The sequence below is a fragment of the Trichechus manatus genome, unplaced genomic scaffold (assembly GCF_000243295.1).
Source record: "Trichechus manatus latirostris isolate Lorelei unplaced genomic scaffold, TriManLat1.0 scaffold00172, whole genome shotgun sequence".
Classification (NCBI taxonomy): domain Eukaryota; kingdom Metazoa; phylum Chordata; class Mammalia; order Sirenia; family Trichechidae; genus Trichechus; species Trichechus manatus.
In genome coordinates, this window is record NW_004444108.1 from 5421297 (window position 1) to 5440739 (window position 19443).

The window sequence follows — 19443 nt, forward strand, 5'->3', positions numbered from 1 at the left end:
CAGATGTGTATTCAAACCAAACATTTACTACTTGAACGAACTTGGAATACCCATGGTTCAATTTTATCTGTAAAATGGAGATAAAACAGTACTTGTCTCACGTATAGTTGGGAAGATTTAATGAGATAAAGTGCCCCAAAAAGCATAGCAGCTGGCACAAAATTAATGCTAGTTATTATGAACCATTAGTCCCAAGAAGTTCTTGAACAGAACAGAGGTTCTCATCCTGTGGACTCAGACCTCTGAGGAGCAAAGAAGTTGTACAAGGGATCTGAGAATCCACTTGTTCACCAAGCCCTCATAAAGTATATTCTGACTTTTTTTTTATGTAGATGCTTTTCTCATTAATAAAATAAAAGCAATACTGTTTCCATAGTAGTTTCATGTCATTATATCTTCAAACAATTGACACTAATAACTATAATTGCCAGGTGTTAAGGTGGGATAGGAAACCCTGGTGGTGTAGTGGTTAAGAGCTACGGCTGCTAACCAAAAGGTCATCAATTTGAATCCACCAGGCGCTCCTTGGAAACTCTATGGGGCAGTTCTACTCTATCCTACAGGGTCGCTATGAGTTGGAATCGACTACGACAATGGATTTAGTTTTTTCTTTTTTTTTTGGTTGAGGTGTGATAAGAAATTGGGATGTTGGGCTGGAGCTCTTCCATTTGCCTTCCCACCTCCACTCTCCACTCCAGCTGGTTCTAAGCCCCAGGGCTGACTCTAAATTGCATCTTCTAGGACTCTTGTCCTCTGCCTCCAAGCTGGTCTGCCAAAAGGGAGCAATAGCAGAAGGCTAGGAGGGAGGAGAGTGAGGTAGGGTATTAACTTCCTGAGCGTCGTTCTGTGCGGTGGCCATGCCTACCATTCTGAATCAAAGGTCTCAGCTCCTGTCAGGTGGCCTCCTACAGCTCTCTGTTTCCCTTTCATTCCTAGTTTTGGTGGCAGAGCACCTTGCCCCAGGGACACTCACCTCAAGGGACTGCATTGTGTCCCGTGGTTTCCCTATACTCTGTCACGGAAAACAGATCTCTTATTAAACTCTCCTCAAATTATCCTAATTTGAGAGTCTCATTTTTTTCCCACTGTGTAGACTCTGACAGTTACAGATATTCAAAAGCAGTTTTTATTTTAGGAAACTTCGGTTAACTACTGCCTTACATATCAGCAGGAGGTATATCTTTGCACTCGCCATACGTTCCTTCATTAATCAGCAGAAAGGAGGTGTTTTTTCCTAGGTTGTGTGAGTTTCTCATCTGATTCATGCTTCAAGGAAAGCGAAGTCTTCCATTCAGATATTTTGCCTATCATGCCAATCTGCAGCCAAAAATTTACTCTGGAGAATTACAGATTCTTAACATTTCACCTCCAAATTAAATTTCTATTAGAAACAACAACAGAATTGATCTTGTGACTTTCACTTACAATATTACTATTTGTATTTAAGTAAATGAGAATTAAGACACCCTAGTAGTATAATGGGGCCCTGGTGGCACAGTGGTTAAGCATTTGGCTGCTAACCAAAAAGTCGGCAGTTTGAATCCACCACCCACTCCTTGGAAACACTATGGGGCAGTTCTACTCTGATCTATAGGCTCTCTCTGAGTCAGAACTGACTCGATGGCAACAGGTTTGGTTTTAGTAGCACAATGGCTATGCACGTGGCCGCTATCCGAAAGGTCAGCAGTTCTAACCCACCAGCAGCTCCATGGGAGAAAAGACTTGGCGATCTGCTCCCATAAAGATTACAGCCTAGGAAACCCTATGGTGGCAGTTCTATTCTGTCCTATAGAGGGTCACTATGAATTGGAATCAACTTTATGGCATGTAACAACAACAACAAATGAGAGTTCATTTTTCTACATCTCTGATTTGGTTGCTACAGGTATTTGCTTAAAATTTGGACATTGAATGTTGGCCAGATCTTGTGAATTTACATGATTGCAGAAGATTGATCTCTGAAAGTGTTAATACTGTTGAGAAGTGCATAAAAAATGAGGCATCAGCACATGGACAGAATTTAAATGTTTGGCCCTATTAAAGAAGTTAATCATAGGATGTAATCTGTCTTAAGCCAAATACTTCAAGGAATTGAGTTCCCCTGAAAACTACAATACTAGTACTGCAATTGGAAGCTTGCATAATAAAATCATCAATCTATTTCCTTACTTTTTCTCCTAACAGACATGGAGCAAGAGAAAAAGGTGATCAGAGACTCTCATGTCCATTGTCATCTTTACCCATCATTAATATGTCACTCAGTTGAGCTGCCTCCTGAGGACTTTTTAGAGAAGTTACTTTTTCTTCCATTTGAAATTTCCCAGAACTAATGATATCTTACAAGACAACTGGGGATTCACTTAAGTTGTTATAGCTTCTGAACTCCAGGTGAACCTTTGTAGGGTTGTTACCTTGTGAACTTTCCCAGAATCTTTATTGAGGATGATATAATTTTTCCATTTAGGCATCCAATTTTTACTTTAAAATCTCCACAAATTCTGTATTCACCTGTGCTGACTAATGAGTCAATTAAAGAACACTTTCCTCCAAAGATTTTACCTTTTATCTCAGTTTTGCTAAATCACACATATTCTATTGTTTTACCTTCAAGATTCCAAAGCAGCACTTCTTCTGATTTTGACTGCAACAAGCTCTGGCAATTCCAAAATAATATTCACGCTGTTTGTAAACGCTGCAGGAGTTTTATGCTCATATGTTTCTCTTTATTCCATTTCTTTAGAACAATTTCTCCAGCAATCTAAATCTTACTTTTCAAAGTCCAATTAAAGAGCCACCTTTTAAAAAAGACAATTCTTACAGAAAATGAACTTTCTCTCACTTTTAATTCCTAAGTACTTGATTAACTTCTAGTTGTTGCACTTGCAATACATTTATTTAAATATATACAGCTTGCAAACTTCTCATCAAATTGTTAATAGCAAATATTCATATATATATATAAACATAAAATATAAGTATTTTCACTGTGAGGTTAGTATGCTACTTGGCACACATAATCACTCAGTAAAAGTGTTCATTTAACTGAACTGTTAATCCTACCTTCTGCTGGCATAGTTGGACCAACAGAAATAATCTAAAGACAGGGATTTAATACTATTAAATTCTCACAGTGTTTATCTACTTATATTACACATTTTTCTTAAACAATTCTTCCATACAGTTTTCTGGAATAATTGTGGTAATTTCATTCATTCATTAACACATTCATTCATTTTTCATTAATTTATTAAACAAATCTTTATCGAGAACCTCTAGTGTGCCAAACATTATACTAGTAGTGGGGATATGATTTTGATGAAAATAGATATTTTATCATTATTATGCTATACTATATTTACATTATTATTACTAATTTCATGGCCAACCTTTCTCATTCTTCTGGTTTAGCACTGAAGTACCTGAGAAACACAGAAATATTTTGCCTGTAAATATGATACATACAAGATTGTAGATTGTATTCTCTTTGAGGGATGAGGCTCTTATTTTGTGTCCCCATAGTGTAGGTATATATTAGGTCTGACACTCATGTATTCAACAGTCATCTACTCGGCACTTTCTCTGTGAAAAATCCAATACTAGGTAATGTGAAGGACATAAGGGTATACCAGAAAAGGATGATGGACAATTGCTAAGGGTGATAAGAGATGTGTACTCAAATAGTCCCAACACCAAGGCAAGAGAAAAAGTGCCATAGAGAAGTAAAGATATGCAGCTATTTGTATTTAGGGAAGAGACAGGTTAATCCCAAATAAAGGATTATGGAAAGACTTTTTGAACGAGCTGCTTTTGAGATAGGTCAGAAAGGATGGGAAGAGTTTAGCTCTGGACAACTGAATAGATAAGAAAGGGAAAAAATAAGGCAGCAGAAGTGCATAGAAAATGTGTTTTTACATATAAATTACACTTCATGATAACAAGATAATTTTTCCCAAAATTCTTCTATATTGCCATTACAGAGCTGAATATAGCCTACATGGATACATCAAGGAATTATTTTATTCTATCTTAGCTGGGTTTGCTGTCGTTGTTGTTAGGTGCCATCTAGTTGGTTCCAACTTATAGTGACACTATGTAGAACAGAACAAAACACTGACCGGTCCTGTGCCATCCTCACAATTGTTGTTATGCTTGAGACCACTGTTGTAGCCTCTGTGTCAATTCATCTCGTTGAAGGTCTTCCTCTTTTTTGCTGACCCTCGGCTTTACCAAGCATGACGTCCTTCTCCAGGGACTGGTCCCTCCTGATAATGTGTCCACAGTATGTGAGACAAAGTCTCATCATCCTTGCTTCTAAGGAGCATTCTGGCTGAACTTCTTTCAAGACAGATTTGTTCATTCATTTGGCAGTCCATGGTATATTCAATATTCTTCGCCAACACCATAATTCAAAGGCGTCAATTCTTCTTCCTTATTCACTGCCCAGCTTTTGCATGCACATGGGGCAATTGAAAATACCATGGCTTGGGTCAAGCACACCTTAGTCCTTAAAGTGACATCTTTGCTTTTCAACACTTTAAAGAGGTCTTTTGCAGCAGATTTGCCCAATGCAATGCATCCTTTGATTTATGTTTGTGTTTGTGTTTGTAGTGTGTGGTGATTGTGTTTTCTACCAAAGGGTTTCTGAAAAAAGTTATAAATCATTATTATCATTATTTTTTGTGTACTAATGTACAATGATGAGGTAGCAATCTGATTGAAAATATTAGCAGATGTTATAAATATGTAGCCAATTTGCACACAATACTCTGTTCAGTGACTATGATGTGATACAAAACTTCCCCCTATTATCTTAAATAACTGTGTTAACCGAGTCCAATACGCAATTGGGACAATTAAGATATTACCCCAAGTAGAAGCTCTTGGCTAATGATGGCTTTTCTACTTAGCCTACTACTAAACAATTACTCAAAGTTGAAGGTGGTTATTTCTATAATAATAACATAAGTTGTGCTTAGTTTAAAAGCTATCAGTTCACATTTATCTTTTTCGTAATTGCCCACAGTACTCCTTCTAAAGAGAATTTTTCTTCAGCCCTTTCACCATGCAGTCCATCAGGTCATGCAAAATCCGCACTTAACCGAGTACAGGTAGATGTTCTCCACTCCATAAATGACCTTAAAGTTGTTTCTTTCTTTGCCATCCCTTCTACCCCCAAATCTTACTTAATAATGCATCTAAATCTCTTTGAGTACTAATAAAGTTGAGCAATAAATTATGAATGCTATAATGCTTTTGCAACAATTAGTTCTATTGGTTTCTGTAAGTCACATAAAGGAGAGAATTATTCAACTGTTAAGCAGATCTCTTTTACTTTCCTATTATCTTTGTAATTTTTTCATTAAAAATACTTAAAAAAAATTGATTTTACCAGGAATTTTGCATTTGGTTTATAGCAATTTTATTCATAATTGCAAAAAAATAGAAACAACTCAAAAGTCCTTCAACTGGTGAATGAAGAAACAAACTGTAGTGTATTCATGCAATGAAATACTGCACAGTGATAAAAAGGAACAAAATAGTGATATACTCTACTACATGAATGAATATCAAATGCATTACACTAAGTAAAAGAAGCCAGACTCAAAAGGTTGCATATTGTATTGATTCTACTTATATGACATTCCAGATGAGGCAAAGCTACAGTGACAAAAACCAGATCATTGTTTCTAAGGCCTAAGGGTGGAGGAGGAACTGACTCCAAAGGGCCATAAGGAAATGTTTTAGGGTGATGATTTTGGTTGTGGTTTTATGATGGTATGCATTTGTTAAACTCATACAACTGTACACTAATTTTATTGTATATAAATAGTGCATCAATAAATCTGACTTTAAAAAGGTAAAAAAATGCATTTATGTCACAAATTATGAGTTAATCTAAAGAGATATACTCAACAATTTTAAGAAATCCATTAAGAAAGGAAAGGAATTCCTTAAAATGTTTTAAGAATTTGTCTTTTTTCAGAGAACCAATAGGATTTCCTAATTTTTTTTGCTTTACACATGAAAATTACGTTAGGGGGGAAAAGTCAAAATAAACAAGTGCCTTGTTTTCACTGTTGCCTGAATTACTCCCCAAACCAGAAACCATTGCCATTGAGTCCATTCCAATTGATAGCAATCCTATAGGACAGAGTAGAACTTCCCCATAGGGTTTCCAAGGCTGTAATCTTTATGGAAGCAGACTGCCACATCTTTCTCCCATGAATGGCTGGTGGGTTCAGACTGCCTTTTGGTTAGCAGCCAAGCATTTAACCACTGCACCACCAGGACTCCTTGTTTAAATTACTAAATCACCAGAAGTAACAGGAGTAGTTATTTAAATACAAGCTTGTTTAATAAATTGCTTGGTTATACAACTCATTACAATCATCCAGTCTTAAAATAATACACTATTATTTCATTATTAGCCATTGCAAGATCATTATCTTTTACCTCTCACAGTTTAGTAAGCAACTTGATAATTCAGAAAAATAATGGAGAAGAAACACTACTAGAAACTCTCACATAAAATAACTAATATTCAGATTCAAGAAACACAGTATCAGGATTAGAGATAATCCTGGGAAAGATGCTTTAGACAGCAAATGTCTTACCTTTGTGTTTGGGTGGCATAGCTGTTATCATAAGCCTCATAGGTCTGGTCATCATATTCACCCCCATAGCCATCATCATACCCCTAAGGCAGAAAATGATAGAAAGACTTATTAGCAATCAATCTGATGAACTTTGATCCATTTTTGGTAAAAAGGACTTTATACAACAGGACATTGGTTTAGTTTTATGCTTTGTTAAATTATTATGTATTGCATTTCACCAGACTAATAATTCCCACATAAACAAGAATAATATTGTATAGATCAGGTATTAATGTTTGTTAATTAAACTCAGCATATCACTGAAATACCAATACCTGCTCTGGGATTTATTTCAAATTTTGATAGATACTAATGAACACTGTTTAAGAAAATAAATTTTTCTCTTGGAAATATTATAGATAACAACAGTTGTGATAATCTAATGATAGTGTTAACATATTTATCTTGTAACCTCACTGGAAGTTTTTTTTCCTTCTCCTAATAAAAATCAATATTAAGATTGAAACTGTGAAATTCAGGATCCCTAAGTTGTAGGAAAAAAGATGTAGTTATTGCTGTAAAAATAAAATAAATAAAAAAAAAAAGAAAGCAAGAAAGACATGAATTAAATAGCTTTTATATTGTGCATTCTATGATTTTTAAATCTTGTAAATAACATGACGTTGTGTTGTCAGTTTGATTACCTGACTAAATAACCTAACAAAACTAACGCAGATTTGTCAATGCAGAATGTGGAAGCAGGCTAGCAATTACACAGTCCATCTATCTATCAAGCACTCTGTGAGTGATTTAGCTTTACTTCCCATTGTGATCATTGACTTCTCACTAAATCTTAACCATTCATCTTGATTACTCCCTACTTCTGAACAAACCTTTAGCTTTTCTGCCTCTGGACATTTGTTGGTGCCTCTCTTTCTTTGAAACGCACTTCTCCTCCCACCCCATCAATCTATAACTTCATTTCAGTCTGGATGCTTATAAATCTCTCTCTTTATCTTGTTTAGAAATTTAAGCAGAAAATGTGTAGGTGTGAAAGTTTGTACATTAATCTTGCCTAAGACTTCTGAGCCCATTTAATTTGAAGAATAATTTTTTTCATTAACTCAAGGAAGTTTTTTTTCTTTCTATTATTTCTTTATGACTTTCTTCTCCATTTACTGCTTTACCTTATTCATAATTCTATTATTTATATATTAGATTTTATGAGTCTGACTTCCATGTCTTCTATTTTTTTCATTAATAATTTCCATTCCATTATCTATTTGCTCTGCAGTATGCGGTAGTTTCCCCATTTGATCTTTGAATGCCCTAATTTGGTTTTGAGCAATGATTCTTATGCAATATAAACATTTTTAAATTCCTCACTTATTGACTATTTCGTTATCTGACATTTCACATTTACTACTATAGTAAAAAATCTACTACCCAACTATTTTTGTACTTTAGCTACGTACATCTGGCAGTAACAAATGCTGAGGTGCAAGGCAAGAGTAATGTTGGCTGTGATGGATAAGGTTATGTGTCAGTTTAGCTGGGCCATGATTCTCAGTGTTTTGGCAACTATGTAATGGCGTAATTTGACAGTTATGTAATGATGTTGTCAGCCTCCATTTTATGATCTTATGTGGTCATCCTCCATTTTCACATAATGCTGATTTTTCACAGAACGACCTGGTCTTTGGAACCTAACCATGTCAATAAGTGAACAGTGGGTGTATCTTAAAGTTGATTTTAATCCTTTAAAAGTCTTCCATGCCAACTGTATACAAATAGTACTAAATGGTTTATGTCCCTAAAACAGCAGCTCGTTTTCTTATCCTTCTCCAACTTCCAGTTCTCTTTTAGCTTTCCCACCTAATACTTACAGTATCTTTGTATGTTTAAGTAATATAGTTAAATTAATATTGTTTGATTTGTGAGTTTTAGTCATTACCTATTGACTGGCTATTAGGGTTGTTAAGGATTTAGTTCTATTAGAGACTCCTCTCCATATTTCTCCTTACACTCACCCTCCTGATATAGTTTCATCATAATTTTTTGTTAAATAGTCAAATATTTACATTATTAATAATTAATAATACATAATATATTCTTGCTGGTCCAATTATATTAATACAATTCTATTTTTATTCTCATATAAACTTTTGTTTCTCCTAAAGTTAAGAATTGCTAATTTATGATATTCTTGGTTTTCTATATGTTTAGAACTATTTTTCTCCAATTGTTGCCAATAATTAAGTTAAGCTAGCAATAATATTTCCAAAGATTCTAAAACATCAGATAATCTATCACTTCTTTTTGTGTTACATGGTGACCTCTCTCCTAGAGAACTATATCATTGCACTCTAGTCTAGATGGATGGGTTTCTAGGTCTGATGGCAGAGTGATTTTCCTGAGACTTCCCTCACCACTCTCTGTGTTGATTGCCTTTTATCAAAGTCCATCTTTTTGTTGTTGTTCTTGTTCCTATTTTTTGCTGAAGCATCTCTTCCAGTTATTTCATAGTAAGAAATGTATTGGAGTTAAATATTTTGATTCTCTCTCTCTCTCTAGCTCCCCACCCTCCAGCTTTTTTATTTTATTTTTTGGGTTTAAAATTTCAATTATACAGAAAAATTGAAATAATAGTACAATGAACACTCATCTGTCTTTCACTTAGACTCCCCAATTGTTGACATTTTGTTCCATTTGCATGATCTCTCTTTATATATACCTTTTTTCTAAACCATTTTTAAGTCAGTTGCAGAAATTATGACATTTCCTCCATAAATACGTCAGCTTGCATCTTCTGAGTACAAGAACATTCTCCTACATAAATACAATATTATTATTATTCCTTAAATAGCTAAACTAAAAATAATTCCATAATATCATCTACTATAAAGTCCATATATCAAACTGCTGAAATTGTTCTAAACATATCTTTTATAACTATTTAAAAAAAGTAAACCAAACAAGATTCATGAATTGCATTTGCTCATTACATCTGATTAAACCAAAAAACCCAAACCAAACCCGTTGTCATTGAGTTGATTCTGAATCTTAGCAACCCTATATCTGATTAGTCTTTTTAAAACTAGTATAGTACTCCAGGCTTTTATTGTTTTCCATAATATTGAATTTTTTGAAGAGTCCTGACTAGCTGTTTTATAGACTGTCCCACGTTCTGAATTTATCTGGTTATTTTCATAATTATATTAAGATTTATATGTTTGAAAGAGTATTACATATGTGATATTGTGTTGAACTTTTACATGTTTGGGATTTTTTTTTCCTTCTACCCCCATACTTGATTGATTGGCTGTCTATAGAAGGTTAGGTTGAAAATGATTTCAATCAGAATTTTGAGAGCTTTAATCCATCCAATGTTTTGTACCATCACATGTTGGTGTTGAGAATCCCTGTTACTTGCATGAGACCTAGTTTTGTTTTATGTCATTTTGTGTTTTACCCTTTTTATCTCTGGTATTCTGAAATTTCACAATGCTGTATGTACCTATGTGTGTGCGCACATGTGTGCATATGTGTACTTTTTTTTTTCATGTGTTGTACTGGGTACTCAATGAGTTCTTTCAGTCTCTAAGCTTATGTTCTTCAATTCTGATAAATGGCTCTCCATTTTTCTTCTCTCTTGTTAGAACTCCTACTAGTGAGATACTGAATCTTCTAGACTGGTACATCAATTTCTCCTTTTTCTCCTATGTGATATATCTTATTTTTTTTATTTATTCTTTTTAGTATAAGAATTGTATAAGCTCATCTTCCAACTATTCTATGAAATACTTAACCTCAGTTATATATACACACACACATTACCATCTATTACGGTATGTAAAAGAAGTTTCCATGTTCTCAGGTGCAGTGTAAGCATCCTGTTCTCAGCCCAAGAGCTCAACTTCCTTCTACTACAACAAGTATTAAAATCACAGCTGGAATTTCCCAGAACTGCAGCAGGCAGCTCAGTCCAGCTGTCTATACTGGAGATCCTCCTGGGTCAGTAACTACACAATCAATGGTATTTGCCACAAATGCCTCTGGATGTGCAAACCTTTTTCAAAATATCCAGGTTCTTGGTCCTCTACCAAGATAACAGAAATATGGTTTCATTAATCTTCCCTTCTTATTCAGCAATGAAGATCTTTAGCTTCTAACAAAAGGTGAGCAAGTTTTATTTTGTTTTGTTCCATTTTGTTTTTGTGTTTACGCTGCAATAGCAGGGAGCTAAAACAACCAAGTGAGTTGGGCATGGGGATAGGTACTTGCCTTCAGGGCTACAAGGTTTCTGAATTCCCTACATTTACCTCATTTTTACCTGTTGAAATGTTACTGAATCCCCAAGGTCATTTTATATGATAACTATCTTTAGGAACCATTCCCTGCTCCTACCAAGCACATGGTCATGCCCTATACTTTGAATTCCAATTGCCTATTACTTTTTCTCACCGATACTTAGAATGTCTAAGTACGTAGTGTATTGATTTTTCCAATATTTTCTGTCTTTTTAGAGCTTATGCTCCTGGAAAGTAAGGACTATATCATACTTAATCACTTTTTTGTTGTTGTTGCTGTTATCTTGTGGTGCTTTGCATAGTACATTTCATAGAGTAGTTGATCAATAAATATGTATTGAATTGTTAAATTAGCACAAAGAGACTATTCTCATCCAGTGGAGATATGGACTGACTCAAATCAATCACCACTAAAGGAGAAATATTTGAAATGATGAATATATATTATTACCTCTATATGGAGAATTTATGAAGAATAGCTTTACCATCTAGTCTGTGAATGATGATTGCATTTTACTTTCTCAATTATGCTCTTACTTTTATGAAATCTTACCCATAATTCCACAGGATAGAAATCTTCCTAACAATCCACAGTTTCATAAAGCATATAGCATAATGATCCCCAAATAGTTGTACTTACAGTAAAATAGAAAGTAAATATGGATAAGTGTAGATAATTTCTTTTTGTTTTCTAATACTTGCTGTAAATATTTACGTGGTTTTCTTAGGATAAGTATAAATACGAATTGTCCCGGTGATGTTCTAAGACAAATCACTAAAATAAACATGCTCCCTGAAAAACCAGGCAGTATATGCAAGAAATTCAATTCAGTATAAATATTCCACTAAGAAATTAAAAAATGAAACATAAAAAATTCTATAAATGACCTTTTTTCCTTTTTTACTTCATTGTTTCTGCTGTTTCTTTGAAGAAATCACTATCCTAACATCAGAAATGCCTCAATCTCTTAGTATATTTCTACTAAAACATTAAGAGTTTTTAGATGATACTTAGGTTAACAGTGTCTCAAAATAAAATTTGCTTAAGTATAAGAGTTATATTTGATATCTCAATAAAGGAAAACCTCTTTCTACAATTAACAGTTTTAACTTTATTTCCTTCTAGATGAAGACAGATGATCTGGTATCTCCTCCAAAAACAAAATCCCCAAGGAGATAGAATGAATTCCTTTCTAGAAAAGGATCGTGAAAAATATCTCTTCCATAGAGGATTTTTTTCATATTTGTGAACTTATAAATTCTTTAGTTTTATGTTCTTCGAGTCAAATAAAACAAGTCCATACAGGATCCTTGTGAAACACAACCTTAGCTATTTTCTGGGTCTTCACCAAATCCTCTACATTGTGGAGGAGCTAAAATTACAGGCACATGGCTTCTGCTTGTTTGTTAGACAAAAGCCCACCTTTGAGGTACTTTCAAACTTGCAGCTCAGTAAATGTTCTCTATGGTCAAGCCTCTGAGCCGGCAAACGTCACCCTGGAAGGCCTTGGTGCAAATGGTTATCAGAAACTCTTTGTGTAAGATGCTCTCAGGAAATGTTTAGCCATAAGCAAGTAATTTTAACAATTGGTTCCTAGAATATCTGTCTTTTAAGGGTCTTGTGACTCTCTTTTGAGATCCCCTGCTAGCACGTACTTCTGTAACCATCTATAGTAACCAATCCTAACGTCACACATACATACTTTTAACCAATCACCTAGAAGCCTCTGTTTCAAGATGTCCCGCCCCATCTTCCCTTTTTTTCCTTCCAACAAAGAGAATATTGTATGGTTAGTTCCTGGTTCTGCCTTTTAACTATGCTCCTACTCTGGCCACTCCTTGGATTTGTTGGTTTCACTTTATTGGATCTGTTTTTCCCCCATTCGAATGGTATTTTGCTGTCAATAAACCTCATCTTTTAATTTTAGTAAGGTCTGGAGTTCTTCCTCTACTACAACATTTTACTTAAGATACAGTATAACGTGTAACCTGACATGAAGGTCTAGGCAATAATGAAAATTTAAGACAATTTCCTTGTAGTTTCGTATAATTATAGATCACTTTGTACATATGAGTATTGGACAAAACAGTACACAGGATATATTGCTATAAACACAAAGTTGTACAAGTCAGCCCTTTACAAATTTACCTTGGAAAATGTATTTCTTTTCCTTAAAATGCCTACTGATTTCTCAAGTTAAGTAGGTCATTTTGCCTTAAAACATGTCTTGAACTATGATTTCTATATCAATTTTGCTAAAAACAACAGCAATTAATTCATCGGCCTTTATATTGACCACTGAATTACCTATTATCCAGGAATTACAGAAGAAAGAAAAATAAGACACAATTTCTATCTTTGAGAAGTTCTAAGCCAGTAGTGTTCTGGTGTTTAACAATTGCTGCTCCAAAACAAATTTGTATGCTGATGTGTGTGTGTACGTGTGTACACGCATAGAAGGTCATTATAAATTTTACTGACATAAAGTATTTATAGCATGCAACTTGCAAGTAATAAAATTTATAGTTTATAATTTACAAATAAAATGTAGAATTTATTATAAATCCTGTGCCCTTATAACTTCAGTGTGACTTGCTAGTTTTTGCAAAATCCACTACCGTTTTTTATACTTCTATCTCTATAATAATATCACCATAATAATATCACAGTAAATCACATCACAGATACTCAATTACTCTCTGATTCTACAAAGAAGATGCTCATGTTACTGATGACCATATATAGCTCTGACATGATGTCATTTGAAATTTACAGTGACAAATAAAGTGAAAGTGAACCATCAAATATGTATGTCACAACTTTATCTGTTTTCAGTGATGTGAGAAACTTTGTTCTAAACTGGACAATATTTTTCACATACAGGAGGAGTATTGTGTTCTATTCACAAATGGAAAGGCTATAGGCATAACACACTTTTAAGTTAAATCTTCATTACTGATATTTCTACGTACTTTTCTTAAGTCTAAATAATCAACAAAACAATAAATTAAGCTCTGGATTACAGTATTTGACTATTTTTGTGGTGTAAATACTCTCTCCAAGGACAATTTCAAGCTATGAGCATGATGTTAATGAAAGTAGTTTGGGAGGAGATGAGCAGAAGCATACCATTATATATTATTTCCGCCATACAGACACAGCAGACATAAATTACCTAAAAAGTATATATTGTAATAAAAGAATTAGATAACGATGAGTTTTTCATGTTTTCTATTTTTGTCTTTAATTCATTTATTTTTAAGTTTATATAATTTTATTTTTAACAGTAGCCGTGAACAACCAACTTACAAAACTCCTAAAAATTTTACAATGGGCTTTCATGAGCCAGCAAGAGTCAACTTTAACACACAAATGGCTAAACAATCCTAATACCAATGGAAAGTGCTTCAACACAATTCCAAAAAGGATTAAGTGTTCTCCTGGCAGACAGTTACAATGGCAGCAGATCACCTAGATACCACTGAGGGTTAGTTTTAGGCAATGGGATTTAGAGAATTGAACTTGGAAAATCTGAGCTAGAGGTATATATAGCTCTGATGAAATAATAAACATTGTGCAAAGATTCTACTGAGAAGAGAAGCTTAGTCTACAGTATGCTCTACAGGAACACAATGTTACAAGTCACACTGCCCCCTTTTAATTGGTCTTTATCTCACTAGGATATGACCACACAAGCATCAGCTATAATAAATATAATCATGTTTTCTGAAGGAAGATCACACTACATAAAGAAAATCAGTCTTGAATTTATCCAAAAGATTCCATTTCTTGAAAATATCTTTTGCCATGAAATCACTATGCCAATGTTTTTTATCCTAACATGACCTATGAGAATTTCTGGCTATCCTCGTGTGTACATTATTACCCCACAGGCATAAAATCCAAAAATTCTGACAAATATGAAAATATAAACAGAATATATATTAAATTTCTTGTATTTGTATGTTAGAGTTTTTCAAATCAGCACCAATTTACTGAGGTAATGGTTTTGAAGAGTTCTACTAACTCAGAAAATGTATTCATCACACAAAATATTTTAGAAACTACCTCTTACCACATACTTTGGAAAATAAATACATTTCCAAAATATTATTTTATGTTACTGACAGTTTGGTTAATAGTTTGCTGAATTGAATTTACCTATTTAAAAAGTTAAGTAAATCATAGGAAATAGCCATTTTTGTATGTCAAAATGGTCAAATGTGGGCAATATCGTATGGTTCAACCTAAAGTTAATATTAGATGTCAATTAAACAGAGGTCAAAATGTCTTGTGATGCTAGTAAGTTATTGAGACTTCCAGAAAAATCGTTTGAGACTTTAAATGATATGAAATATCATCTTGACTTTGTTATATACCCACACTTACGTCAAAGACGTTTAAATTTAAGAGGCCTTGGTGACAGATTTACTATTTGGTAATTATCCTCATTTTGGATTTTATCTTCTGTAAAAGGTCAGTGGATAGTAGAAGAAAATATGTAGATAAAAGGAAATAATGTGGATTTTCCTAATGTAATTCAGAGAAAATGAAAATAAAGTCAAGCATGTAATAATAATCGAGAACCATAAAACATTCCAGAATAAAGTAATTTAATTACGAGGGTCAAGATCATAAATTTGTCACCAAACACTAAAATGCTAGGCACAGAACCAATTTGCAAATGCTGCCCTTTAGTGTTATTGAGTATAATTAACGGGTCAGATAGGAACTTGACATTTAAGTTACTTTATGAAGTGTGGTTAATTATTAAACATATGTTCCCTTTCTTAGTGATTGAAACCATAAAATGCATAGAATATCCCCTTCATATACTATCTCTTGCTACTACAAAAACACTTCATGGTAATAACTCAAATTATAATACATATCATGAAATATTATTAAAACAAAAACTAAACACGCAATGCCAATATTTTAAAAGTCATTATTCCCTTAGGATGTAAATTATCAATGCATACGGCAAGTGTCTGCTTGGCCATGGGTATTTATACTTCCTTATGTTAAAAGTTCTATTTATATATGAATATGTCCCTACATTTTTTATCATACATTCTCTCCTTGATATAGTATAGATGAGTTTCTTATAAAATATAATGTCAACAGTATCTTCTAGCTCTTTATCCCGAGTGAAAGAATGGCTGTCTATTATGGATTGCTGGCTGGCTTCGGATAGCATGGCAATGGGTACCCGCCAGTTTGTAGCTATTGCTATTGATGCTGTAGGTGAGCTCACTGGCTGTGGAGAGTCATTATGTGTTCAAAACCATCCTACAACATAAGTGTCCACAGAGTCAGTAGGAAGTCACTATACATTACAGTTTAATTTTGCTATGAGGAAACACTTGAATTTTCAGAGTTTTCTATGAAATCAGTGAATTGGTCTTAATAAGACAATATCCTATAATACCTCTGTATCTGATATATATTGCAGTTATTAAAGAATTTAATCATATATGTGTACACTCCATTTGAAAGCTAGAAATTCTGAGATCTAACTGATACGGAAACTAAATGTTTCAAGAACCCACAAGGCCATCTCTGATAGCCATGTATATGCAACCTAGTATTCTAAACTACAAAATTAATCTCTGGGGAGGCTAATTTAACTTTTAAATTAATCCAACAAAATTGAATAACAAACCTTCACAGGGGCATGTGGAAATTATACATATTTAAATATGAAATTAATATATTACATTCAACTGAAGGACATTAAGATTCATATACAACAAGCATTTACTGGGAGACCACCAAGTTCCAGGCAGTATGGGATGTGCTTATACACACAGTATTTCATTAAAAACCTACACTGACCCTGTAAGGTATGTTCTATATCACTGTAACCATTTTACAGATTAGGAAACTGGGTTAAATAATCTTCAAGAGGTGACAGATGCCCAGCAAATTGTTAGGCTGGAATTCCAAAGGAGTTCTCTGACACAGTTTAATGTTTAATCTCTCATTCCTTAGTTATTTTACTAGAGGCCTAACATCATTAGTAGCAGAAGATAATTCTCATGACTGTTTTTAAATATTTTGAGTTATCTAAGTTTTTAGTATAAAAATACAGTTAGAGGTTTTTGCTGTTACACCACTCTCTTGGGGAAATATCTAAAAAAAATTGGAGGCAATAATTATTTATTACTTATTTTGAAAAGTAGTGTGTGTTTTCTTTACTGGAGATGGTTAAAATAATAAAATGTTTGTTAAAAATTATACAGATTATTTTCTAGAAATGTTAAACGTACTATTTTTAATTTACCCAATTAAAACAAAAACATGAGAAATAAGGGACTTGAAGTCTGAAAAATAAAATAATAAACTTGATTCTTCCATTCATAAATTATATTTTCTCAGCTTTCAATGGGGAGGTTAAACTGGTTACTCTCTAAGGTCCCTTCGAGTTGTAAAACACTATTAGTTTAAGACACTGAATAAATATGCACCTTAAACAGAACTGGACCAGGAGGCTTCACTAAAAGTTGAATGCCCATACAGAATGATATTGTAGTTCTGGTGAGGAAAATTTCTTCTACTGACCACTGTCTGGAAGAATTTGGTGGAAATTGGATCCCAGAAACAGTCTGAATAGTGGAAATGAGGCTTTGTAAATGGCAGAAGAAAGATGAGTTCTAAAATCATGACATCTAAAATATGTTTAGCTCTTATTACATGCCAGACATATAAATGTATTTTTTTGTACGTTTTTAAGTTCTCTTATTCTCAAATCATTGAATTATACAGATGAGGAAACTAGGACACAGGATGGTTAAGTAACTTGTCCGAGATGATCTCATTAGCAAACAGTGGAGATAAAGTTTAAAAGCAAGCAATCTCCAGAGTGGACTACTCTGTAAAGCTGGAGAGAAACTTCAGAGATTGTTTGCTATTTATATGCAAAAAGACAGCTATTACACCTTCTCAGGAGCAGCAGAGAAGATGTTTAGGGGAGATAGGAAGTAATACAAAAGGGTTAGATAGTTTGATGATTTTGTCAGGTCAATACCTGCAGGCACTAATTCTGGAAAAGAGTAACTGTATAAACAAATAAAGGAAGGGAGCCCCTAATGCTGTCAGTGTCCCTTCAGTGTCCATAAATTGATACATGTGTACAGGTTTATAAACAGGGAGGTTAAACCCATATTTGTGATAAATTAAGGATGAGATGATAAAAAGGTGAAAATATTCTGATGACTCACAATAATAGAAATCATTTAAGCAACGTAGGCTATGATTTTGTTATGTCTGTGTAGTAGATTTGACAATATATAGTTTTGTGAGAATATAAATGTCAAGAACTGTGCAGGGTCTGGGATTATAACGTACTCATAAATTAATAAGCTAGCCTGTTACTGTTTCACAGACACTGGCAGAAGACACAAGACTGCTGGATCAGAGACAAAGGACTTTATTGTTCACTACAAAGCAGTAGCCAGAACTTCATATTGGTTTGCGTCGGTTCCCCATGTGCCCCACAACCCACAGAGGTAGTGCAGGGGGTTTAGGTAGATAACTATACACTCAACAAGCTGTATTACAGGGGGTGAATATTGAGCACAGGTAATCTTTATAGTAAGTGGAACCAAACCTGCTCTACGTCTAGAAGAGATGTTAACGTTTCTGGCTGCAATGACAGTTTTGAGAAATAGTGTCCTTAAAGAGTGGTCAGGGCCTTGTATTCTTGGCATACACAGAAAGAAAGTTCAGGGATACTTAGTGTTCATGGCCTAAAAATAAATGGGCAAAACACATAAAATCTTGAAGTCCTTCACAGCTGATTTACAGTATTGAGGAAGAAAGGGTAGATAATTTTATTGTTTATTTATATAAACAAATGTTATATAATTTTATATGATTTATAATTTTATAAATTTGCTATAATTTCTTTATTTTATTTGTTAATATCTGGCAGCTAGAGTCAGCAGATGGTAATATGTGCCTTTAATTTCATCTTTTCAGTAAAATTTAATGTGCTTTTTCCTTTTTATTATGCATTCCTTTTGTCTCTTAGACTTCTATAATGTTTAGCCCAAAGGGAGTGTCAGTCAGTAACTCTTTTCTATTAGTAGCAATAAACATTGCCAGTTGTGATATCCTATAATATAGATGGAACCCTAGTGGCCCAATGGTTGAGAGCTTGACTGCTAATCATAAAGATCAGCAGTTCAAATGCACTAGCTATTCCTTGGAAACCCTATGGGGCAGTTTTAATTTGCCCTATAGGGCTGCTATGAGTTGGTATTGACTTGCTGACAACGGGTTTGGTATTTTTTTGGTTTAAAATACAGATATGTATTTTCACTGAGGTTTCCCAGTTCCTGCAGAATTTTAACATTTTCTATCCATAACAGTTTCAAATTTGTTTCCCTTTATGAGAAGAATGATGAAAAATTAATTCCAAACTTTTACACATTTTAAAGCTCATCTAACTATATTTGGTGATCAACACTACTTAATGTGATTCAGGTTTCCAAGCATGTGATTCTCAATCATGTATGCTAGTATTATTCTT

At 33.9% G+C, this 19443-nt stretch overlaps 1 protein-coding gene across 1 annotated transcript in view; it reads right to left on the reverse strand.

Moving 5' to 3' along the window:
- Positions 1–19443, reverse strand: part of KHDRBS2 (KH RNA binding domain containing, signal transduction associated 2) — a gene marked incomplete at its 5' end in the record, with an annotated part of 440115 nt that overhangs the window by 50331 nt on the left and 370341 nt on the right. Inside the window, one exon of the mRNA XM_004386836.1 lies at positions 6615–6697. Coding sequence (XP_004386893.1) covers positions 6615–6697 — 83 coding nt within the window. The remainder of the gene's footprint in view (positions 1–6614; positions 6698–19443) is intronic.